This window comes from Myotis yumanensis, unplaced genomic scaffold (genome assembly GCF_028538775.1).
Source record: "Myotis yumanensis isolate MYYU_CA2020_CCGP unplaced genomic scaffold, mMyoYum1.0.hap1 SCAF_3, whole genome shotgun sequence".
NCBI classification, from domain to species: Eukaryota; Metazoa; Chordata; class Mammalia; order Chiroptera; family Vespertilionidae; genus Myotis; species Myotis yumanensis.
Genome location: NW_027223754.1, coordinates 89,731,109 through 89,757,524, shown reverse-complemented (window position 1 = coordinate 89,757,524; position 26,416 = coordinate 89,731,109). Strand labels below are relative to the sequence as shown.

The 26,416-nt window shown below is 44.0% G+C and overlaps 1 protein-coding gene and 1 pseudogene across 1 annotated transcript in view; one reads left to right on the top strand and one right to left on the bottom strand.

The window, feature by feature from the left end:
• FAM124A (family with sequence similarity 124 member A) overlaps positions 1 to 22,006 on the bottom strand; it is a 69,419-nt gene extending 47,413 nt beyond the window's left edge. Inside the window, exons 1-2 of the mRNA XM_070407476.1 lie at positions 21,876 to 22,006; positions 2,595 to 2,626 (exon numbers count right to left, since the gene is read on the bottom strand). Of these exons, the coding sequence (XP_070263577.1) occupies positions 2,595 to 2,626; positions 21,876 to 21,940 (97 nt within the window). The 5' untranslated portion in view covers positions 21,941 to 22,006. The remainder of the gene's footprint in view (positions 1 to 2,594; positions 2,627 to 21,875) is intronic.
• A 4,181-nt stretch (positions 22,007 to 26,187) lies between these two features.
• LOC139006238 (far upstream element-binding protein 3-like) overlaps positions 26,188 to 26,416 on the top strand; it is a 33,730-nt pseudogene continuing 33,501 nt past the window's right edge.

Here is a 26,416-nt window from a genome sequence, read left to right as displayed (position 1 = left end):
GTGACCATGAGATGCAGGAGCTGCTCCCAGGACTGACAAGTGGGAACTGGTCACACAGGGCACAGGCACCAAGTCAGCTGTGAAGGGAGAGTGACCCTGGAACGGAAACACTCAGGATGGATACTAAACATAGTAATTTTCTCCCTACCCAGTCATCTGCGTGTGATTATATAGTTTGTGGAGAAATGCTCTGTGTGCTTATTGGTTTTTAGAGAGAGGAATGGAGAAAGAGAGAGAGAGAAACATCAATGTGAGAGAAACACCAACCGGTTGCCTCCAGGGATCGAACTCACAACCTAGGTATGTGCCCTGATGGGAAACCGAACCTTTTGGTGTATGAGACGATACTCCAACCAACTGAGCTACACTACCAGGGTGAGAAATGCTGTTTTAAATCTACTTAGAAGAAACTTTTTATTATTGCAGCTCTGTTGAACTTACGTGTTTTTTTTTTTAAAATATATATATATATATTTTTATTGCTTAAATTATTACAAAGAGTATTACATATTTCTCCTTTTTTCCCCCGCCCTTGTGAACTTATGTTTTAAAGGATAGATTTAAAACTATAGACTTAAAAAAAATTTGTTTTCTTTTCAGAAAGTGTCAGCTCTATTATCTTCCACTGACTGCTTAAGGGGCCTTCTCGGGAGTATGGGTGTGGCCAGGATTTATGTTCCTGGCTGGGAGGAAATGCAGGCCAGGCCACATATTGGGCAAAAACAGCCAGGGGCCACCTGTATGCACTCACCCCTTCTTCCTGCTCAGAACAAGGATGTGATGGCTATACTAGAGGCAGTGGTTTTGTGACTCTGAGGCAACCCTGAGGATGGAAGCCAAAAGTTAAGGATGGTGTAGAATAATGATCGAAGGAGCTTCTACACCACACCAGCACCGCATCCTCTGGACTTCTTTTTTTTTAAATGTTAGAGGAAAACAAACTCCTATTTATTAAATCTTTATTTTTCTCTATTATCTGTAGCTAGATACATGTCCTAATTAAAATATGAAACACATAAATATACATCCTCACTTGTCAAGGAGCCCCGACATTGAAGAGTGAGAGTGAAATCATGGAATATTTAAAGAGAAAAGAAGGAGTAATAAAGGCTATTGATCCCAGTGGCACTAAGAGAAATTCCAACTCAGAGATCGCAATAAAAATAATGGAGAGAAAGACATCCCAAACCAAATTACCCATTTCCCTAACACGAGAGGTGCTTTGTTGTGACCCAGAGGACTGATTTGAGAGCTACGAATTGAGAAAAGGCTTTGGGCAAGTGTTTTATACAAACCATTCTTTAAAAAAATATAGTCTCTGGGCAAAACTGAGAGTTCAAGAGAGCATGCTCTGATGTTAGGAATGCAAAAGCTTCAGGGAGTAAATGCAAATCACTGAAGCATTATTCTCATTATTACTAATGGTTCTTAATAACTAAGGGGGCAATTCTGAGTCTCCAGTTGGCTGAAACAACCAGAAATTGCTCCTTGTATCCATGCTAATAACTAATGAAATTCGACACTAAACATAATTTCAGATATACAGCTTTCTGCACAGTCTCTTATTGCAAAGGAAAGCTAAGCCAGAACATCAGTAAAAAGAATAACCCAATTAAGTGTGTTTCCAATTGGGAACTATTTAGAATTGAGAGTTTAACAGGATAGTGAGATAATAAATACTGAATTGTTTTGTCCTGATTAAAAAGATCAGGATTTTACCATAAGACATCTTTTTTTGTTATTTTAAAATAAGTGTTTAATCAGTCTGAATGACTGTGGTCTTCTATATAGTGATCTTAATCACTGTAAATTGTTCAAGGCCTAATTTCCCATAAATAGATTCACACTTGTGATTTAATATTTAATACAGAGGCAACTTTTTCTATACTCAGAATGTGTTTATAGACATAGTCCCAATCATTTTTTAAGCATATATAATAATTATGATCTCTGAGGAAATTTGCCCAACAGATGAGTTGGGGCCACCCCATGGATCCAATAAATGTGCTCTGAGCCATTAGCCTTCAGCAGGTATTTGATAAATGTTTGTTGAATGAATGGGTTACCTCAGATTCTTCAGAGAAGATGTTTTAGAACAGTGGTTCTCAACCTTCTGGCCCTTTAAATACAGTTCCTCATGTTGTGACCCAACCATAAAATTATTTTCGTTGTTACTTCATAACTGTAATGTTGCTACTGTTACGAATCATAATGTAAATATCTGATATGCAGGATGGTCTTAGGCAACCCCTGTGGAAGGGTCGTTCAACCGCCAAAGGGGTCGAGACCCACAGGTTGAGAACTGCTATTTTAGAAGCATTCATGCTAATAAAGCCTGAGCTAGTTCCCCCAGGCTGAATTTCCATAGGGAAAGTAGTGGCATAGCTAGTCCTGCAGCCAAGGTAAAAACAAATTCTCCAGAGAAAGTCTCCACTGCTGGAGTTAGAGGATGTATTATTGTTAAGGATACCTTTGGTGAGTCCTACTATTAAAACAAGGGTAACACAGATGACCTTCTCTACATGCATAGATGGGACTGACGCCTGAGGGACTGTGAAAACAATTCTGAAAACAAGCATTTAAACCATACTTACTGCTGGTGGAGGATATGTGGCTGTAGTCAGACCTGAAACACAAAACCTTGGTATTAGTAGGATTAAAAAAATTTTCTTTAGCCAAATAATTTCCCTAAGCTACAATTTTAAAGTCAGTGGCGAGTAGCACCTAGCTAATAAAAAAAATGCCACAAATTTAAAACTATAGTGTTAGCATTGCTTGTGCAAAATAAATTTAAGTCTAAATTTGAAAGCAAAACTTTAAAGGCACTTTAGAAATCAGGAGTCCTTTAGGTTTTGGTCAAGATGGTGGTATAGGTAGATGCTGCACTCACCTTCTCTCATGACCACATCAAAATTACAACCCAATTATAGAACAATCAATCTGTATAATCGTCTGAAGTATAGCTGAACAGAAATCCTATAACTAAGGATATAAAGCAGAAGCCACATAGAGACTGGTAGGAAGGGTAGAGACGCAAAACAGGCTGGCCCTGCACCCATCTGTGGTGATTGAGAATCTGAAGGGATATTTCAGCTGCAGAGGTCCTCCCTTAGAAGCAAGGGACTTTTGCCCTACACCAGGTCCCTATCCTGGAACACCAGTGCCAGAAGAGAAGCTCACATAACATCTGGCTGTGAAAATCAGCAGGGATTCCATCCTTTGAGTGAGATGGAAGGCTGTCCTCTTAAAGGGCCAATGCACAAACTCTCACAGGGCACTAAACTTGGGCTTCATGAAAGGGCAGTATATCGGGGAGTGCCACAGATATACAGAGAGAAACTTAGTTGTATGACTTCAGGGCAAGGGCTGGAGGGACGACCGCCACTCTCCCTGTTTTGAGCCCGCCCTGCACACAGCCTAAGCTGAATCTACATTAGCCAGGTGAACTCCACTAGCTCTGCCCTGACTTCCTGAGACACTCCCCTATCTAACTCGCACAAGACCCTGAATAGCCACAACAATCTTGAGAAAGAAGCACAAAGTTGGAGGGATCACAATACCAGATATCAAATTATACTACAAAGCCACTGTAATCAAAACAACCTGGTACTGGCACAAGAACAGGCATACAGATCAGTGGAATAGAACAGAGAACCCAGAAATCAACCCAAGCCATTATGCTCAATTAATATTTGACAAAGGAGGCAAGAGGATACAATGCAGTAAAGACAGTCTCTTCAATAAATGGTGAGGGGGAAATTGGAAAGGTACATGCAAAAAAATGAAACTAGACCACCAACTTACACTATACTCAAGAATAAACTCAAAATGGATAAAAGAATTAAATGTAAGTCATGAAATAATAAAAATCCTAGAAGAAACCATAGGTAGCAAAATCTCACACATCTATCACAGCCATATGTTTGCTGATACATATCCGAGGAAAGAGAAACAAAGGAAAAAATAAACAAATGGGATTACATCAAACTAAAAGCTTCTGCACAGCAAAAGAAACCAAAAAGGGATCCCACTGAATGGGAGAACATATTTGGCAATGATACATCTGATAAAAGGGTTATTTCCAAAATATATAAAAAACTCATACAACTTAACAAAAGGAAGACAAACAATCCAATTTAAAAAGGGTCAAAGGACCTTAATAGACACTTCTCCAAAGAAGACATATAAAGATGGTGGCATAGGTAAACAGCGATACATGCCACCTCCCACAACAACATCAAAATTACAACTAAAATACAGAACAACCATCATTCAGAACTGCCTGAAACCTGGATAAATGGAAGTCCCACAAATAGAGAAATAAAGAAGAAAGCACACCAAGACTAGTAGGAGGGGCAGAGGCATTTTTTTCCAGTCAAGAGGGATATCTTGGCTGTGGAGGCCTCCCATGAGGAGCTAGGGGTCCCAGCCTCACACCAAACCCCCAGCGCAGTGTTCCAGAACTGGGAAGAGAAGCTCCCGTAACTTTGGGCTGTAAAAACCAGCAGGGATTGTGGCTGAGTGACACAGAGGCTGCTGGAGACCCAAGCAGTTCCTCTTAAAGGGCTGGTGCATGAGCTTATACAGTTCAGCTTTCTCTGAGCTCCAGCACTGGGACAACAGCTTGCGAGGATCCAGGGACATAAAGGGGGGGAACTAGATCATCTAGCCTCAGAGCAAGAACTCGGGGATGACTTTCTCCCAGAGAGGGGTGCTCAAAGGGGTCACTGTTACTGTGCTGACACCTCCCCCAACACAGAGCTGACTGGCAGCCATATATGAGTTTCCATCAGCCTGGCTAACACTGTTTCTCCAACCTGGTGATTCACTGAGACCCTGCCCCATCCAATTTGCAGCCCTATCCAAGCTGTTTGCAGTGGTCTTTTCATATAATTGGCCTGTCCTGGCTTAGGCTTCACACTTTCCTAAAATCTCTCAAGAAAGCAGCAGCTGGCATCAGCATGCCCCATATCTATCAATAAGTGGTGGCCATCTACAGGTCTGTGGCTCCTGCCGGGTTACCCCAGGCAGGGGCTGACTTTACACCTCCCGGCAGGCCTCAGAGCCAGTACACCCAATGGACAACTTCAGACCATACCAGATTACAACTCTACACATCCATAAGTGACACACTCAGGGGCAGACTCAGTGAGCCCTAAAGCCCCACTGAAGCAAGTCCTGCTCTGTAGGGGTGTTTTCTGGATGGCGGCTCTTCCACTGTAGTCACAGCTGGTCCTCACAGTTAATTGGTCTAGAGGTCAATTCCTCTCAGTGACGCCAACAGCAATTAAGGCTCAACTACAACATGACTGTGCACACATCCCACACAGAGGTGCACACAGAGTGCCCAGCTCAGGTGACTGGGGAGGCTGAGCCACTGGGCCCTACAGGACACCTACTACACAAGGCCATTCTACCAATTCCAGGAGACATAGCAGCTCTACCTGATACATAGAAACAAACAAGGAAGCAACCAAAATGCAGAGACAAAGAAACATGTCACAAATGAAAGAACAGAGGAAATCTCCAGAAAAAGAACTAAAAGTAGCAAGCAAACTACTAGATACTTTGATATTGTTCAAAACAATGGTTATAAGGTTGCTCAAGGATCTTAATGAGAGCTTCAAGGAACTTAGTGACAACTTCAAGGAACTTAGGGAGAACATCAATGACATAGAAAAGAACCAGTCAGAAATGAAGGATACACTAACTGAAATAAAGAATGATTTATAGGGATTCATCAGTAGAGTAGAAGAGTCTGAGAATCAAATAAAGGATTTGGAATATGAGGAAGCAAAAAACACCTAAGCAGAAGAGCAAAAAGAAACAATAATCCAAAAATATGAAGATAGTGTAAGGAGCCTTGGGAACAACTTCAAGTGTATCAACATTCGCATTACTGGGGGTGACAGAAGAGACAGAGCAAGATATTGAAAACCTATTTGAAGAAATAATGACAGAAAACTTCCCCTACCTAGTGAAAGAAATAGATTAACAAGTTCAGGAAGCATGCAGAGTCCCAAACAAGAGGAACCCAAAGAGGCCTACACCAAGACACATCGTAATTAAAATGCCAAAGGTTAAAGACAAAGAGAGAATCTTAAAAGCAGCAACAGAAAAGCAGTTGAAGAAGAAGAGATATGAATAAAATACATATCTATCAATAATTAAATCTAAAATAAAAAAATGAACAAGGAATCTAATGAACAAAATAAACTGATGAATAAAATAGAACCAGAGGCATGGAAACATAGAACAGATTGATGAATCTCAGAGGGAAGAGGGGTGGGGGAGGGAGGCAAGAGATTAACCAAAGAACTTATATGCATATATACATAAACCATGGACACAGACAATAGGGTGGTGAAGACCTGGGGTGGGATGGGAACCAGGTGGTGGGGGGCAATGGAGGAAAAAAAGGGGCACATCTGTAATATTCTCAACAATAAAGATTTAAAAACAAAAAGGAGGACATACAGATGGCCAAGAGACACATGAAAAAATGCTCTAAGTCACTAATTATCAGAGCAATGCAAATTAAAAGGACAATTAGGTATCATCTTACACCTCCCAGAATGGCTACCATCAACAAAATGAATCACAAGTGCTGCTGAGGATGTGGAGAAAGGAGAACCGTAGTACACTGTTGGTGGGAATGCAGACTGGTGCAAGACAGTATAGTTTCCTAAAAAAATTAAAGATGGAACTGCCATTTGACCCAGTGATCCCACTTCTAGGTAAATATTCTAAGAATCCTAAAACACCAATCAGGAAGAACATATGCACCCCTATATTTATATCAGTGTTATTTACAATAGCTAAGATTTGGGAACAGCCCAAGTGCCCATCAGTAGATGAGTAGATAAAAAAAACTGTGGTACATTTACACAATGGAATACTATGCAGCAGTAAAAAAGAAGGATCTCTTACCTTTTGAGACAGCATGGAAGGACCTGGAGAGTATTATATTAAGTAAAATAAGACAGTCAGAGAAAGACAAGTATCACATGATCTCACTCAGATGTGGAATCAAATGAACAAAATAAACTGATGAATAAAATGATCCAGAAACTGTGGAATCTCAGAGGGAAGACAAGGGAGGGTGGGTGGAAAGTGACCAACTAAAAACTTTTATGCATATATGCATAACCCATGGACACAGAAAATAGTGCAGTAGGCCTGGGGGGTTTGGAGTGAAGGGGTCAATGGGGGAAAAAGTAGACATCTGTAATAGTTTTAACAACAAAGATAAACTTTAAAAAAAGAAGAAACGGAAAATCTGAACAGACCAATTACTACCAACAAAATCAAATCAGTAATAAAAAAAACTCCCAATAAACAAAAGTCATAGACTGGATGACTTCACAGATGAATTTATTTATTTATTTATTTTTTAAATATATTTTATTGATTTTTTACAGAGAGGAAGGGAGAGAGATAGAGAGTTAGAAACATCGATGAGAGAGAAACACTGATCAGCCGCCTCCTGCACATCTCCTACTGGGGATGTGCCCGCAACCCAGGTACATGCCCTTGACCGGAATCAAACCTGGGACCTTTCAGTCCACAGGCCGACGCTCTATCCACTGAGCCAAACTGGTTTCGGCCACAGATGAATTTAAAATAAAAAATTTTTTAAAATTTATTTCTGAGAGAGGGAGAGGGAGAGGGAGAGAGAGAAACATCAATGATGAGAAAGAATTATTGACTGGCTGCCTCCTGCACCCCCCACCCCCACCCCACTAGGGCTCCAGCTTGAAACCCAGGCATGTGTCCTGACCAGGAATGGAACCCTGACCTCCTGGTTCATGGATTGATGCTCAACCACTGAGTCACACTAGACAGGCAATTTTACCAAACATTCAAATAATAATTAATATCTCTCCTCAAGCTATTAAAAAAATTCAAGAGGACTAAAGGCTCCCAATCATTTTAAGATGCCAGAATTACTCTGATTCCAAAACCAGAAGTCTTTACAAAGAAAGAAAATTATAGATTAAAATCCCCAATGAACATGGATGCAAAAATCCTCAACATAATATTGATAAATTGAATTCAGAAATACATTAAAAAGATCATATACCACAATCAAGTGGGACTTATTCCTGGATTGCAAGGTGGGTTTAATATCAGCCAATTAATTAATGTGATACACCACATAAAAAATGGAAGATAAAACATATGATCATATCAATACATGCAGACAAAGCACTTGACAAAATGCAGCATCCATTTATGATAAAAACTCTTAGTAAAATGGGAATAGAGGGATCATACCTCAACATAATAAAGGCCACATATGGAAATCCACAACTTACATCACACTCAATGAGGAAAAGCTAAAATCAAGAACAAGACAAGGATACCCACTTTCACCACTTTTATTCAACATAGCAAGTCTTAGCCACAGCAATGAAACTAGAAAAACAAAAAGGCATCCAAATTGGAAAGAAAGATGTAAAACTGTCTGTCATTATTTGCAGATGACATGATACTGTATATAGAGAACCCAAAGGATGCCACCAAAAAACTACTAGAACTGATAAGTGAATTCAGTAAACTAATAGGATTCAAAATTAATATTCAGAAATTTGGTTCCATTTTTATACACCAATAATGAACTACTGGAAAGGAAAACTAAAAAACAATCTAATTTACAATTTCATCAGAAAAGTACCTAAGAATAAATTTAATCAAGGAGATAGAAGACCTGTGCTTAGAAAATTATAAGACATGGAAGAAAAAAATTGAAGAAGATACAAATAAATGGAAGCATATATAGTACCATGTTCATGGATAGGAACAATTAACATGGTTAAGATGCCCATACTATTCAAAGCAATCTAAGTGGATTCAATGCAATCACTATCAAAATACCAATGGTATTTTTCACAGAACTAGAACAAATAATTCCAAAATTTATATGGAACCAAAAAAGACCCTGAATAGCCACTAGTATAATTCTGAGGAAAAAAAACATGCTACCTGATATCAAACTACACTACAAGTCCATAGTAATCAAAACAGCATGGTAGTGGCATAAAAATAGACATATAGATCAAATGGAACATTATAGAGAGCTCAGAAATGAACCCACACCTTTATGGCCAATTAATATTTGATATATGAGGCAAAAACATACAGTGGGGTAAAGATAGTCTATTGAAGAAATGGTGTTGGGAAAAGTGGACAGATATATGCAAAAAAAAAAAAGAAACTAGACCACCTTCTTACACCATATACAGAATTAAACTCAAAACTGATTAAAGTTTTAAATATAATCCTATCTAATAATAGACAAACATGGTAATTGACCGTACCTTCGCTACGCCTCCCATTGGCTAACCAGCGAGATATGCAAATTAACTGCCAACAAAGATGGCAGTTAATTTGCATACGTAGGCGTGAAGCGGTGGAGCGAAGACTGAAGGCGGCTCCAGCTGGAGCGAAGGCCTGGGTCCCAGATGCTGGAGGAAAACCGGTGCCGGCAGCCAGGGGGAGGGAAGGTCTATTGCACAAATCTTTTTGTGCAACAGGCCTCTAGTATCCCATATAATAAAAGGCTAAATAGATCGAACGGCGGAACAACCGAACCAGTCGCTATGACATGCGCTGACCACCAGGGGGCGCGTGCGGAACATGGTGGGTGTTGGCTGTGGTGGGATGGTGGAGCAGGTGAGCGGGGGTGCCAGACCAAGGCAGGGCACTGGTTGCTGTCATTGGGGCAAGCCTCTGGTGGTTATTGAAAATTCTTTGCTCCTGCGCACCGCTGTCCTGCCTGGCACTCGCACCTGCTGCTGGCGCTGGCCCCACTTGCACCTGCTGCCAGCGCTGGAGCCACTGCTCACACCTGTTGCCAGCGTCCGGTGCTGGCCCTGATCGCTCGGCACCGTCAGTGGGTTCAAGCAGCGGCCGCTGGCCCCGATCACCACTCAGGGCTTCTCCATCTCCCCCAGCTCCTGAGGGGTGATTGGGGCTGGAAGCTGCCTCTCACACCCACTGCCAGGAACAGCCCTGCTCTCACCTGCTGCCCGCACCAGAGCTGCCACTCATACCCACTGCTGGCACTGGCGCCACTCGCACCTGCAGCCAGCGCCGGTGTCGCTGCTCACACTTGCTGTGGCCCACAGTTCCTTTCAAGGTGCACAAATTCGTGCACTGGGCCCCTAATCCTATATAATAAAGAGCTAATATGCAAATGGTCATCATGCCCTCACACCATCATGCTGTAATGGCTCAGACACTCAACACTGGGGAGAGAGGAATGGGGACCAGCCAGGCTGTGGCCCAGGAGAGGGACAAGCTGCCTGCCCCGTGGTCCTGGGAGCCAGCGGCTGCACCTGTGCCTGTGGCCTGGGAGAGGGACAAGCCACCCACCCCCGCGGCCCCAGGTGTCAGCGGCTGCACCTGCTCCTGTGGCCTGGCCTGGGAGAAGGACAAGCCGCATGCCCCACAGTCCTGGGCACCAGCACCTGTGCCTGTGGCCCAGGAGAGGGACAAGCCACCTGCCCTGCGATTCCCGGGCGCTTGCGGCTGCAGCATGGGCGAAGTCGCCCGCCCACAGTCCCCTGCAGCTGTGGCCAGCCCAGGAGAGGCCAGCCCGGGTCCTGGGTGTCTGCGGCCGGCCAGAGGGAGGGAAGCCCAGGTCCTGGGTGCCTGCAAACAACCGGAGGAGGGAATCCTGGGTCCCAGGTGCAGGGCGAGGCAGAAGCGGTTAGGGGCGATCAGACCAGCAGGGGAGCAGTTAGGGGTGATCAGGCAGGCAGGCAGGCAGGCGAGTGGTTAGGAGCTAGCGGTCCCAGATTGCGAGAGGCAGTCGGACATCCCCCGAGGGGTCCCGGATTGGAGAGGGTGCAGGCCGGGCTGAGGGATCCACCCCCCCTGCACGAATTTCATGCACCAGGCCTCTAGTTTAAATATAAGACTTGAAACCATAAAACTCCTAGAAGAAAACTTAGGCAGTAAACTCTCTGACATTTACCAAGGTTTTTTTCTGATATATTTCCTCAAGCGAGGGGAACAAACAAACAAAAAACACTAAAGGGACTATAGCAAATTAAAAAGATTTTGCACAGCAAAGGAAACTATCAACAAAATAAAGAGACAGCTTACTAAAAAGAAGAAGATATTCACCTATGATATATCCAATAAGGGGTTAATATGCAAAATTTATAAAGAACTCATAGAATTCAACACCAAAAGAACAAACAATCCAATTAAAAAATGGGCAGAGGACCTCACTAGACACTTCCCCAAAGAGGACATACAGATGGCCAATAGACATATGAAAAATGTTCAAATAATCATCAGAGAAATGCAAATTACAACCACAATGAGATATTATCTCACCCCTGCCAGAATGGCTCTCATCAATAAATCAACAAACAACAAGTGCTGGTGAGGATGTAGAGAAAAAGGAACCCTCTTGCACTGTTGGTGAGATTGCAAATTGGTACAGCCACTATAGAAAACAGTATGGAGATTTCTAAAAAAATTAAAAATAGACCTACCTTTTGACCCAGCAATTCCACTTCTGGATATATATTGGAAGAAATAAAAAGGTGGGTGTGGGTGGAGGGGGTCAATGGGGGAAAAAACCAAGGGGACATCTGTAATACTTTCAACAATAATTTTTTTTAAAGCACTAATCTGAAAAGCAACCCAAGTGCTCATCAATAGATGATTGGAGAAAGAAGATATATACAATGGAATACAACTTGGCTATAAAAAAGAATGAAATCTTGCCCGGCCAGCATGGTTCAGTGATTGAGTGTTGACCTATGAACCAGGAGGTCACGGCTGACTCCCGGTCAGGGCACATGCTGGGTGTGGGCTCGATCCCCAGTGCGGGGTGTGCAGGAGGCAGCCAAAATAATGATTCTCTGTCATCACTGATGTTTTCATCTCTCTCTCTCCCTCTCCCTTCCTCTCTGAAATCAATAAAAATATATATATTTTTAAAAAGAATAAAATCTTACAATTCACAATATGGGTGGACCTAGAGAATATTATGTTAAGTAAAATAAGTCAGACAGAGAAAGGCAAATACCATATGATTTTACTTATATGTGGAATCTAAAGAACAAAATAAACAAACAAAACAGAAACAGACTTATAGATAAAAGAATAAAGTGAGGGTTGCCAGGTCAGATGTGGGGCAGGGGCTTGATTGAAAAGGTGAAGGGATTAAGAAATATAAATTGGCAGTTACAAAACAGTCACAGGGATGTAAAGTACAATAGAGGGACTATTGTCAATAATATTGTGGTAACTATGTATGGTGCCAGGTGATACTAGAATTATGGGGGAGGGGAGAAGGGGGGGAATCTCTTTGTGAATTATACAATTGTCTAACCACTGTGCTGTATACCTGAAACTAATATGATATTGAATGTCAACTGTAATTGAAAAAAAAAAATCAGGGGTCCTTCATACAGGCTCTGTGACTCTCCCAGACTAGAGATCTGGTGGATTCTGGACCATCTAAATTTCCTGGCAAATTTTTGAATGGACACTTATGTTACTGGGGAAAAGCCTCAACGTTTTCAACAGATTCTCAAAGGGGTCACGACTCCCCCAAAGTTTAAACCACTGCAAATAATACCCTTCAAATGTTATTACCACACCTTGGACAGATCTTTCTGTGCATAAGAATGGTGGACCTTGGGGAGCGTGAGTGGGGACCCTGGCTGTGAGGACTTCCATGTTCAAGGTCTGGCCTGCCATCAGGAAACACAAAGGCACATGATGCCTGACTGATTTCAGTTCCATCTAAGGACAATTCTGCTGCACAGTACAGTCACAGGATATAGGCTGTGATTGGGGAAAGGAAAAGGCAGGGTTTAGGGCCAGGGTGAAATCAGCCATCAGTCTCTAGGCTAAGAAATCAGCTGCTGGCATTCAGCCTCTGTGCAAATGGGCATCTGGCCAAGGACCTGCCTGCTTACTCTGTACTAAACTTCTGCCCTACTTACATGGCTGTTAAGGCTCCCCTCTCTGGCAACTTATTGGTATAGAAGTTATTAGTTTTCTTTCCCCAGTGTCCCAAAGTTGTCCTCAGTTTCTACTCAGAAATCTCTCAGGCACGTAGGGATTATTCTGCTAAGTGGTAGTTAGGGGACATAGTTATGCAAATTAAGTGATTAGTTATGTTACATTTTATAGATTTGCACTCCTTTTATTTACTAGCCTCATAGTGTCCTTCTTGAATCATCCAATTTTCACTCCACTAAGTTTCTTAGCACATTAAAAAAGCACAGTATATGTAAAACTTCTTTTAAAAAACATAAAGAGCATGCGCCTTACTACTTAAAATAACCTGCATCTCTCACACAAAATGATGCACTGACTTACTGGTAGAGGAAGAAAACAGAAGAGAAAGAGTACAGTTAGTCAGAGAGTCACTGAATTCTAAAACTGGAAAGAATAACAAACTACTAACATTTGCATATCTCTTTGTATATTACTAACTGCATTCTCCTAGATCTAATCCAATTTTTTATATTACTGATTAGGAAGCTAAAGTGATGCTATCTGTAGGGAGAACAGGAGGCGAGGAATGATACGGGCTTGATCTATGTGTGCAGGGTGGTGGGAAGGAAGAAGTTGGAAGGTAGAGGAATTGGCTAGGGCATGGCGACACACTGGCTAAGGGAAATGAAAGAGAAAGGAGAGTCAAGGATCAAGAATCTTTTGAAACCCGGGATCTGGAACCCCAGTATTGGTGCACTGCATGTTTTTTGAAATCAGGCAGGATATAAATAAACTTTAGGACAATTCTTAGAAATATAACACTATATAAATGCAATGATACACAACAAACATCCACTGTAGTAGATACAACAGGAAAGCAATACCGTTACAATATGATCATCTTAAGATGGACAGATTTTAAAGAAATTTCATGATAACTCAAGTAAAACATTCAATAAGAAAGTGTGATAGGGCTATTTATCTTATTACTAAAAATTTGTCAGTATTTTCAGCTAAGATTTCCAAATACTCCTGAGGCAGATGGGTTTCGCATAAGCATACATTTTAAAGATCTGCATACAGATGGAAATGTACTTAGAATGAAATTTACATTTGAAACACATTTCAAGAATCTTAAAGTGCAACAGTAGAATTTTAGGACAGGTGCTAGCATAACTAATGTGCCTGCCAGGAATCTTCCCATATTTCTCACGTCTAAAGGCACTGCTTGGGTCAGGCCTGCCTGTCACTGCTCAGTCTCTTGACTGTCATTCTCACCCTTTACATCAGTGAAACTCTGCAAAGTACAAATTTGATCACGTATCTCTCTGGATGAAGTTCAAGCTTGATATTATACAGCATAAACCCCCCTTTCCATTACTGATGGCCGCTGACCAGCTCTGCAGTCTCATTCATCACCCATCTTCCATTCCTGTCCACCATCAAAAGAGAAATCAACAGAAAGTCACCTAAACCCTCACGCTGCTTTCCAGCCTCTGATCCTGTTTATGTAAGTTGTATGCAGTTGACATAATACGGGAGATACAATTTTAAATTGCTCTTTTCACTGAACACTATTATAACACGCTGCTGCATAGTTCCCATAGTTATAATTTTAGATAAAGTGATTTACTATAATTTAATCAACCATTTCCCTCTTGTTGGCTATATGATTGTTCCTGACTGTTCACTTTTGCAAAGCACACAGGCAATGATACAACTTGATACTTATTAATACAACTTGATACTTATTTTCTCTTCCTTAGGAAAATTATCATGAGGGGGAGCAGGGACTGAATCAAGGCATGAACCTTGTATAGCTCTTAAAATACTCTACAAGGTTATTTACTGGAAATACTGCCAGTGAAAGACAAACTGTAAAACCTAAAACAAGTTTATGCATACTAAGTAGGTTCAAACAATTTCAATCTCTGGAAGGCTATGTACTCCCAAGCTTTTTTAGAGGAGGAGGGAACAGCAATAGGGCACCTATCTTTGGAATCACATCCTAAGAATTTACCCAGCTGGCTCTGCATAACACCTTCAGCTCTGCCAGAGTAAAGCGTGAAAGGTGAATCCATGAATTTTAGGATGAAAAATTTATGGGCACATAATACAGATGAGCAGAATAATAATACAAGGATTATATATTTTCACATACCTGACACATACAGTGGACAAATTTCCAAATATTACATTTTTTTAGTATCTGTGCCAATAATGAACAGAAAGTTAGATGCAATTCTTTGACTGTATTTTAATTATACATATAGGAATCATATATAAAAAGATCTGCACTTAAAATAGTTTACCACTGTTAGCAGCCATCTATATATATAAAAGGCTACTATGCAAACTGTCCCCTCGGGAATTTGACCGGGAGACCGGGAGTTCGATCGCTCGCTATGATGTGCGCTGACCACCAGGGGCCGTCGAGGAATGAAGGAAGGCCCCAGCTGGCAGCCGGAAGGCCCTGATTGGCCCTGATCACGGGCCAGGCCTAGGGACCCTACCTGTGCACAAATTTCGTGCACCAGGCCTCTAGTATGTATATTACGGGTACCTTTCTAAATTCTCTATTCCAGGAAAATCTTGGCATAGGAATTGATTTTGGCATTTCAGTAAAAGTGATCTTGACATTTCTGTAAAACAGTTCAATGCATCATGGACCTCATCTGTTAACTCAATCCATTGAATTAGATGCCATTGTAATTTAATTAACTAGCTCCACCTTGAACACAAAGATAATAGGTCAGCTTGTCTTCTATACAAGATTTCTCTTTTTATCTCCTTTAAACCTGTCCCATTTTAAAATGTATTCCCCTTATTGTTTCATCCACCTGTTTATAAATTCTAGATTCCTGAATTGCTACCTCTTAAATCACAGTAAGTATTAGTCAGAGGTCACCCAAAGATAAAGGGTAGGGTATAGTTACTGGAGAACCCCTGTTGCTCATGAGAGCAAGGTTCTTGGGGTACCCCTGAAATAAGAATTTTCAGAAGTCCCCACAGGAGAATGATATGTGGTAAGAGGCTCTATTTGTGTGGAGTTACATTCCTCAGGTTGCAATGTCCCATGCCCCTTAAACCAGTCCTGAAGGAGGTACAGCTGGGGTTCCAAAAGCAAGGCCAGTGTCCAGAGCTTCTGCTCCATGTTGCGGCATCTAAGTGAATGTAAGTCCACTGTGTGGAGTCCCATATGGCCAGGACCACATAAGTCAGAGGGAGAGAGAGGGAGGGAGAGAGAGAGGGAGAGAGAGAGGGAGAGAGAGAGAGAAAGAGAGAGAGCTCTCTTTTGTTTAGAAGTTTAAGTATTCAGGTTTTGCTTACTTGCAGAGGCCACGCCCATCCCAGGTGTGACTGGGAGACAGGTAGGCACCTTCCCACGTCACTCAGACCTTACTGCAGTGGTTCTCAACCTTGGCTGCACATTAGAATCACCTGGGAATCATTTTAAAATCCTGATTTCTGGGCCTCATCCTCCGGAAATTCTGTTTCTTTGTTACCAATGTTGTGGCCTCACCCCATAACAAAGAAACAGAATTTCCGGAGGATGAGGCCCAGAAATCAGGATTTTAAAAAGATTCCCAGGTGATTCTAATGTGCAGCCAAGGTTGAGAACCACTGCCTTACTGGGTATGAGTCTAAACTGCCTTTGTCCAGTGCCTTCCCCCATCAATTAGCGGGGAACAGACTTGGAGAGTGTTAAATGCAGCTTTTTGGCCAAGTGGTATAAATGGCATGTCTTTATTATCTGATCTCCCCTTTACTTCTTTCCTGTAAATAATAACCACGTTATTGCGACTGCATCAGTGTTACCTGTGGATGAAAAAGGACCAACAAATCAACCCTGACAAGCTCAGCAGAGGCCTACATGGAAGGCCTTGCAAACTCAAGAGACGGAAAGCAATCACACAGGGCGGGCTTGCTATTGGTGGGTGCTCTTCGTGTCCCCACCTGTTGCCGATGGAAGTGGGCTTCTTGCGATGTCATGAGAAAAGGAATTTTCTGAGACTCACAAAAGAGAATGGGTGACATTTATTTGCATGGAATTAAACCCATGAGTTTCCAAGGTCCCATCTCCCTCCATCCTGCCAAGGAAAAAGTCCAGGTGTGTCATCAGCAGAGCTAAGATTAAAGCCATTGTCCAGAGTTTCTGTCCCATATTTGCACAGTCCAGTCCAGCATCAGGCTAGCTTAGCTTGTATTTCCAGCTGCCATCCATTGTGTGTGGGGTCCACATGGCAGGCTAGCATATGGGCAAGTGCAAGGAAGCAGAAGTGAAGCAAGAGAAATGAGAGAGAGAGAATTCCTTTGTCCTTAGGATTTTAATCTTTTAAGATTTTGCGTACCTGCAGTGACTCCACCCCCTCTAGCCAATCCATGGTTCTCTAGGCTAGACTGACAGCCAAATATCTTCCATACATCACCCCGACTTTACTGCACATGCCTCAATTTTCCCTTTCTCCTAGTGATCTATAGGGAATGGACTGGTAGTTCCCTGGGGAGAGTGAAGGGGCAGCTTCCTAGTGAAGCTGCCTAGATGACGGTGCTTATAATGTCTGGCCTCCCTTTTCCTCCTTTCCTATTATTAATATCAACTAGCTCAGTGGTTCTCAACCTGTGGGTCGTGACCCCTTTGGCGGTCGAACGACCCTTTCACAGGGGTCACCTAAGAACATCCTGCTTATCAGATATTTACATTACGATTCATAACAGTAGCAACATTACAGTTATCAAGCAGCAACGAAAATAATGTTATGGTTGGGTCACAACATGAGGAGCTGTATTTAAAGGGCCAGAAGGTTGAGAACCACTGAACTAGCTAGTTATAACGGTAACAGGATTGAACATAAAAATTCCTAAGTAAAAATGGGTCATGGTAGGTAGTCATGCAGCTTCCTTATCAAAGGTAAATCTTGACCTTTGAAATTGTCTAAGACAGGGCTGGGGAACCTTTTTTCTGCCAAAGGCTATTTGGATATTTATAGCATCGTTTGTGGGCCATACAAAATTATCACTTAAAAATCAGCCTGCTCTATTTGGTCAAACACTTAATTAACTCACCCCTAATGCCTTGGCAGAGCCAGACCAAATGATTCCGAGGGCCTTATCCGGCCTGCAAGCTGGAAGTTCCCCACCCCTGATCTAAGGTAACATACCTTTAAAATGTCAGAGTAATTTTCTTTTCTAAACCTCTGGAAGGCACAGACACCAGCACAAGGTCACACTGTTATCTTATTCCCCGCATACCAGCTCTATGTGCTGTAAATGTTAACTATCCTGACCCACCAATGTAAAAGAAGTATGTGTCTCTCCATTTTACTTTTTATCCAGTCTCAGAGGTCTCCCCACTTTGCTTTCTCCAGCCCCCTTAATCTACAACCAATGGATTTCAGGTAACCCTCCTATGTGTCCTCCTTTGATTCTAATGTATAAAATAAGCCACAAAACTGCTATTCTCCTGAGCATTTTTCAACCCCTTGAGAGTTTGCTTCCTGGCAATTGTCACCAGTTGGCTCAAATAAACTCTTACAAGCCTTTTCTTAGGCTGGACATCCTTTCATTGACAGGTTCTATATGTTCAGAAACTCGGGGGCAACTAACTCTGAAGTGGAGGTCCATAATGTCAGATCAAACTTTTGAATGAAAGTAATCCATCAAGTATTGTCATATTTGATCAAGTGGTTTACAGGATGAATCTGGGAGACATCACTAATGAAACACCCATTATTAAAGCACTAGGGGCCCAGTGCACAAATTCATGCACCTTGAAAGGAACTGTGGGCCGCGAGGCTGCAGTGGGTACAGGGGTGGGTTTCGGCCCATCATCTGCACCCCACTCCCTGCAGCCCCACTCTCACCAGTGGGTGCAAGCAGCAGCTGCTGCCCCAATCGCCCCTCAGGAGCGAGGGAGGCTAGGGGAGCCCTGAGGGGCGATCGGGGCCAGCAACCACTGGCTCTCGCTGATGTCGCCTAGCGATTGGGGCAGGTGCAGGCAGCAGGTGAAAGCACTGGGCGGGACCACAGCATGTGGGTGCAAAGAATTTTCAGTAACCACCAGAGGCTCACCCCAGTGACAGTGACCAGCGCCCCACCTTGGTCTGGCGCCTCTGCTCACCTGCTCCACCATCCCACTACGGCCGCCTGCCATGTTCCATACTCTGCCGCCTGCTGCCAACACCCATCATGTTCCACGAGTGCCCCCTGGTGGTCAGCGCACATCATAGCGACTGGTTGTTTGGTTGGTTGGTTGTTCCCTAGTTCGGTCTATTTGCATATTAGGGTTTTATATAGAGAGATTGTTTTGCTCATTCTGTCTTTTATTTGGGTTTACAGCATTGCCTGTCCCTCTATTAAGGGATTCTGCTTCTTAAGATAGTTCACAACTGTCAATAGCTGACCTGCCAGTTTTTTTCTAACAAAAAGTATACAAAAGCACAAGGCTGGTTTTCAATAGGAAAATGGGAGTTTCAAAATGACATCAATCACCACAGAAGAATATAGTTTGCTTTTAGTTTTGGCCTGTATTAGGTGGGTCAGACAGCAAAGGCAGCATTTCAAGCAAAAGACAATGAGCAGAAAACAAGGGTAGACCTGCCAAGAAACAAGGCCAGAGAGAGAGGAATGCCATAACATCAGGCTTATAGGGCATGCTGAGCTCTTTGCCTTTTATAGATGACAGAACCACTAAAAGTTTGAATGGGAGAGAGACATGATCAGATTTGCACTTCAAAAATAACGATAGCAAACATGTATTGTGTGCTTTCTCCACTTTTGATACATAGTCTCAACAGACAGCTATCTGAAAGCTAGATATGGTAAGAGGGGGCAAGCTCTGGAAAAGCAGGGAAATGATGAACAGCTTTTTGATAACTAAACTACTTCCAGGGATATATGAATATGTGGCAGATACCAGACTAATAAGCATACACAGAAGCTATTTTATTCAAATACAGGGCATTTTACCTGTATCTCCAATTTAAGGTTGCTACTGAGGCCATAAGAATTCTTTAAACAATTATGTCCTGTTACAACTGCACACTTTCATGACAGGCAGAGAACAGAAGCTCTGGTATCAGCGTGTTCAGCAAGCCCCTCCCAGGAGCCCTGGCTGTGATGCTGCTCTTGGGGATCCCAGGGTGGTGTTAAATGGGCGAAGAGGATTAGAGACTCCTCTCCATTCTCCTCTCCAAGAGAGAGCCTTTGCAAAAATGTTTTAGGTGAGCTTTGCAAACTTAAAACAAATGGACTAGTCAGTGCTTTATTTAACCCAGCTGATAATGCGCCGGTTTATATTGCTGGCTTTCTTCTATTCATGGTCCATCTAACTACAGGCATTAGGGAGAAAAAAGCCAAGGGTCTTCAATTAAAGTTGATAAATGCCACATATACAAAGTGTGGGGGGAAAGCAAGGGAGTTCAATATTCGCACTCAGGTTACTACCCTGGAATGTCATTGGGTTCTGTAGTGACCCATAGATGATCACAAGTTTGGATAACAGGGAAAGACCATTGAAGGGTAAATGCTTGGGGCATAACATCCCAGATTTGGGCTAGCAATGGCTGTGGAGGCTGCAAAGGAGAGGCCCAGTAGGGAGCCCTTCTTGGGGTCAGGTCAGAACCCTGGGTCCATTCTGGGCTTAGACTCTCTTCCCCGGGCAGTGGTGGCAAACTCGTCAACAGAGCCAAATATCAACAGTACTTCTTCAAAATAGACTCGCCCAGGCCGAAAACCGACTTCTGCGCATGGGCCACGAAGTTTCAATCGCACTGTACGTGTGCCCGCACGTGGTATTTTGTGGAAGAGCCACACTCAAGGGGCCCAAAAGCCGCATGTGGCTCGGGAGCCGCAGTTTGCTGACCACTCAGGTTACTACCCTGGAATGTCTTGGGTTCAACCTCCCCAAACTCCAGGATAAAGGCTGTCTGGACAGTCCCGCCCCGCCCCCCCCCTCCCCCCCAGGGTTCCTGCAGAGAGGAAAATACACCCTTTCCTCCTGGGTCAGCACTGCATCCTGGACATTGGATGTGGCGCTGACTCTGCACAGGGAAATCCTCGAGAGATAGGGGCCGGGTGGGAACCTTTACAATGACGTTCATCTCCTTGAAGACATTCCGGAAACCGGTTTTGTTGGGAGAGAACTAGTTAGTCTCCAAAGGTTTGGGGTAACAGTCTGTTGAAGTGAGGAGGACATTGCTTTACATATGTCTCCATCCCACCATCTTTATCCCACCTGTACCCAAGGCAAAAGGTTGCGGGTAGGACAGGTACACAGAGAGGTGAGGAATTTCGGCGGGGGAGGGGGAGCAGAGTGGAGAAGTTGGGGGCGGGGAGAATGTCTCAGCAAGCACAGTAAAGCCATAAAATTAAAAATGCCATCCTCTTAGCCGATTTCTGAAAGACTTTTAGGTGCCGGGTGTCCTGACCTCTTTTCCTCATCCCGGAGCCCCCATCCCGGACTCCAGGGGACTCCTGAGCCACAAGAAAGTCCTCACGGAGGGTCGGAACAGGTGCAAGAGCATCTCTTGTCTCTCTAACCACGATCTCAGGGGACACCACATTTGTCTGGCACTCCACATCATCTCAGTGACAACAGAGGGCAGGAAGGGCTGGGGTGGGACTGTGGGGGTACTCTGAACCTTGAGTCTTTCACTCCCCCTCCGGGGTGGGGGGCGGTCCTGTCCCGGGCAGCCATGAACCACGTGCCCTCAGGGCTCGTCACTGCCCCTCCAGCTCCGGGGGAGGAGTGGGCTGTGGGACTGGCAGCCCCGGCCGCCTCGCTCAGCCAAAGCGGCTCAGGCTCCGCCGCGGGGTCCGGGAAGGTCTTAGGCCAGAGAAGAGCTGCCTCGCAACTCACAGAGGCCGCCCCCCCCCCCGGCCCCCCGCCCGGCCCGGCTCACCCTCCGGTCTCGGCTCCCGAGTCCACACAGTCATCATCCTCGCCGCCGCCCGCCTTGGGGTCCATGGCGCGCTCCCCGCCGCGCTCCACTCGCGGGCACCAGCGTGACCTGGGACGCGCTCGCTGCGGGCCGCCCAGCCCAGCGCAGCCCGACCCGGTGAAGCTCCCAGCCAGCGTCTCCCCGTCCGGGTCCCGGCTCCAGCAAACAACTCCGGCACCGCCCGCGGGACTCAGAACCGCGCCCTCTCCTGGCCACGCGGGGCTGGGCACCAGCGGCCGCTCCCTCCCCGCCCCGCCCTCGCCGCGAGAGCGTGTGCGCGCCAGGGTCTGTGCGTGCGCAAGGGGGCGTGTGCGCGGGGTGTGAGCGTGTGCGCGGGGTGTGAGCGTGTGCGCGCGGTGCGTGCCTGTGCAAGGTGGTGTGTGCGTGCGCCAGAGGGTGTGTGCACGGGATGTAAGCGTGTGCGCGTAGATGTGCACATGTGCGTGAGCATTTGTAGCTCGCGTGTTGCGCGCCTGTGTGTGGTGTGCGTGCATGAGCGGGAGAGGTGTGTGAGTTCGCGTGCGCCTGTGTTGTGATGCGATGTGGGTGGGCGTGTGAAGTATGTATTTGTAGGTGCACACTTCTGTGTATGTGTCGAACGCGTTTGCTCTTGTGCCGGTCTGCTCTGTAACCCTGTGTGGTGTGTGGTGTGTGAGTGTATGTATGCGTGCGCATTGGACTGCCCCCTCCCCCGGTCCACAGTCCGTGAGTCAGACAGCCAGGCATTGCCCGCTCGGTTCCCCAGCCTCAGGGTTCCTGAGCCCTGCGCTGGTGCGAGCAGCATGGAGAAAGACCGGCTGCTCCGTGAAAGCAAGGAGGGATCTGTTTCACTTCTGTGACCAGCTGGAACATCTAGGTGTTTTCTTATATTTTCCTCAGAATTGCCTACACTGAATTCATTATCACCTTTCTTAGCACAGGTCTGAGTGGCTTCCCACCATCCAGCCTGTGGGTTTACAATCGGCATCATGCATTCTTTTGCTTTAAAAAAAAACAACAAAACAGGAATGTACTTCAGTCAGGAATTGAAGTAAAGGAATATTGTATGTTTGTAAAGTACCACTTTAAGGACTCAAGGTGAGTTAGTGATCACTATTGGAGGGTGAAGCCAGATGGAAGCTTGGGGAGAGGGAAGATTAGAACAATTGGGATTTAATTCTGACAGTTCTGACCGAGCCATTAAAAGGCACTCATTCCTACTTTCTTCTATTTGGAGGCAAGCTATTTAACCTCTTTAAGACTTAATTTACTTATCTATAAGTTAGAGCTAGTTATATGTACCCTATATTGTGTTGTGAATTTAATGAGTTCATATATGTAAAATACTTAGCATTGGTCCGAATACATGCCGAGCACTAGTCAGAGGCAGCTGTCGTTACATCCTAATCTCAACTTGCAAAGCAGTGTCACTCTGGGTGACAAGTGATATAGGTGAAGGAAGAGGAATATATTTTCTTTTCCTCTCCCTTCTCTTTATTTCTTCTTTACCATGTACCTACCTAAAGATCACTCCTTGCTGACTCTTATTTGAATTACACAAAAGAGAAACCAACTAGCGAAAGAATAGAGATGCAATCTCATCATCAGGAAAAATCAGGTAAATGTGCCAAATCTTAACTGAATTTTCCTTTTACGCAAACAGAAATGGATATATTCTACTCAATTTGTGCTCATTAGAGGGAAGAATGGAGCAAGTCAAAGGGGATTTCCTTCCACCCCCATGTACTGATTTCGAAAAGAACATTCTCACAGGAGGCAAAAGAAACTCGGTGAGTGCTTTGCTACACAATGCCATCAGTGACCATTTTAAAGGTATCAATTGATTCAATAACTATTTAACCAGACAGGAGGGTGAATTCTGAATGTACAAATGAGAGAAAACAGCAACGGATATGATGCCTGCCCTTAGAGACCTTATAATCCAGACTAAGTAAGTAAATTATCTGTATTAAGTATATATAAAACATAAATGGAGATAAATCTATGAAGGAAAAGAATAGCGTGCCCCGAGAAGAAGAGAACATAATTTAAATTTGAGCTCTCTCAGACAGGGATATTTTAGCCTTCTGCTGCAGCAGGGCCTTTGCACTCGAGCTGTTCCTTCTCCCTGGGATATTGTCTTCCAGATTTTCTGCAAGACTCCTGGCACCAGAGAGCCTTTCCTGACTAATTCCACACCATGGAACCCTCTTACCTCCTCCATTCCCTCTTGTAACTCGGCCAGCACCTGGCATATGATAGATTTATTTAAGTACCTGCTCTTCCATCCCCAGCTCTACCCCAAAGATGCCAACTCCATGAGAGTGGGGACTTTGCTTTGTTCACTGCTGTATACCCAACACCTGGAGCAATAAATAAATATAATATATCCATTTCTGTGTTGTATAAAAGGAATTTAATACTCAGTAAGGACAATTCAGTTAAGATTTGGGGTTGGTACATTTACCTGCTTTTTAATTCTCGATTATGAGATTGCATTTCTATTCTTCTCTTCTGAAAAAGTGAATGAAAGGGAAGCAGCCCCTAAGTGAATGTGGGACATGAGGAGAGTGCTCCAGGTGGAGACCAGCAAGGGCTAGAGGGCACTGAGCATTTGATTGGGGGGGGGGGAGTGAAGGAAAGCTAGGTGACCAGAAGAACCCAAAATGGCAAAGATGATAGTGAAACATTTCTACATAAACCTGATGTCTCAAGGAAATCAATAGATAATTATAGCCTATTTGTAAAATAGAAGGAAAAATACAGTGTCAATGAAACCAGATGAACAGGAGTGATAAAAGTGGGAAAATAGGTAAGTATATTGAACATTCTACCATCTTATTATCCTTACAGCCACGAAAGAAACTACCTCTGTCTATTCTGTATAGGTAATTCATATTTGTCAAAGAAAGGTCTGTGAAGTAGGTATATTTTTCCATTTTTCTGTAGAGGAAACTAAACCCCATGGAGTTCAAGGGCCTGCCCCAGGCCACTCAGTGAGTGAGAGGAGGAGCCAGGTGGCCCTTAAATGCAATGAAGCTCATGTCACCTACCTGGATGGCTTATGGATGGGCCAGTCACACCCTCAGCAAGATGGCATTAAGACAAAGATCAGAGAAGAAAAGAATGAAATTAGCATGGCCCTTAGAAGGAGGACAGTAGAAAATGAGATGCTACTTAACTTATTTCACTCTTTTTAAAATATCCAGACAAAAAGCCTGGGCCACATCTCAGAATGATGCATTTGATTCAGATCCCCTGGACCACAGGGACACAGTGTTGTTTATCATTGGCACAGCATCTAACGGCAACTCCATAATGCATTTATTATTTAGAAGATAAGTTTGAAGGGTAATCACTGTCCCTCTGAGCAGACATATCATGGATCAGCGTGGGTTCTCACTTTAGTCATTGAGTCTTAGAAGCCGCACTTTACTTGTTATTTTTTCAGAAATAGAGTTGTCAGCAGGGAATTGGTCCAGGGATTTTGTAGTGATCACGGTAGGATATCTTGTCCAAACCTTGCATGGTTCCCAGGCTCTACTTCCAGCTACTTAGCATCAATCACTTTAATGATGGAGGGTGCGATGCCCTCTCCCCTCACCCCCTGTCAGATGGCAGCAGAGGAGTGGCCCTGGTCTGCTTAGGGTGCCCTGCCTGCTGTCCTAAAGATGATCCAATCAGAGTCTGAGAACAGTGTGGGAGGAGCACTGAGGAAGGTGGGAAGTGTGATAGGCCAGAAAACGGGAAACCTGACCTCTGGACCTAAATTTGTCATGTCACTAGAGGAAAAGGGTAGACCAGGGGTGGGCAAACTTTTTGACTCGAGGGCCACAATGGGTTCTTAAACTGGACCGGAGGACTGGAACAAAAGCATGGATGGAGTGTTTGTGTGAACTAATATAAATTCAAAGTAAACATCATTACATAAAAGGGTACGGTCTCTTTTTTTTTTTAGTTTTATTCATTTCAAACTGGCCAGATCCGGCCCAATGTGGATGATACTCCAACCAACTGATCCACATTGCTTAGGGCAAACTGGCCGTAGTTTGCCCACAGCTGGGGTAGACCATCAGCTGTTTTCCAAGTTCTTACTACATGTCAGACATTGTGGTAGGGGTTTTACATACACAATCTCTTTAATCCTCAAAAAAAACTTTGAATGGAGTCTTCGAATCTGTCTAGAAACTATGAAACATCCTATATAATAAAATCCTAATATGCAAATTGTCCCCTATATAATAAAAGTCTAACCAATGGTTAGACAGGAAGACAGGGACTTCGACTGCTCGCTATGACGTGTGCTGACCACCAGGGGGCGGTGCAGAACATGGCAAACGTCGGCGACACAGCGCCGGCAGTGGGCAGCAGTGGAGGTGCTGCTGGCCCTGATGGGCCCCAACGAGAGCAGGACCATGGTGGGATGGTGGAGCAGGTGAGCGGGTGGCGCCAGGCCAAGGTGGGTGCAAGCACGGGCCCAATCGCCCTGCCGATCACCCCACAGACAGCGACCAGCCATGGTG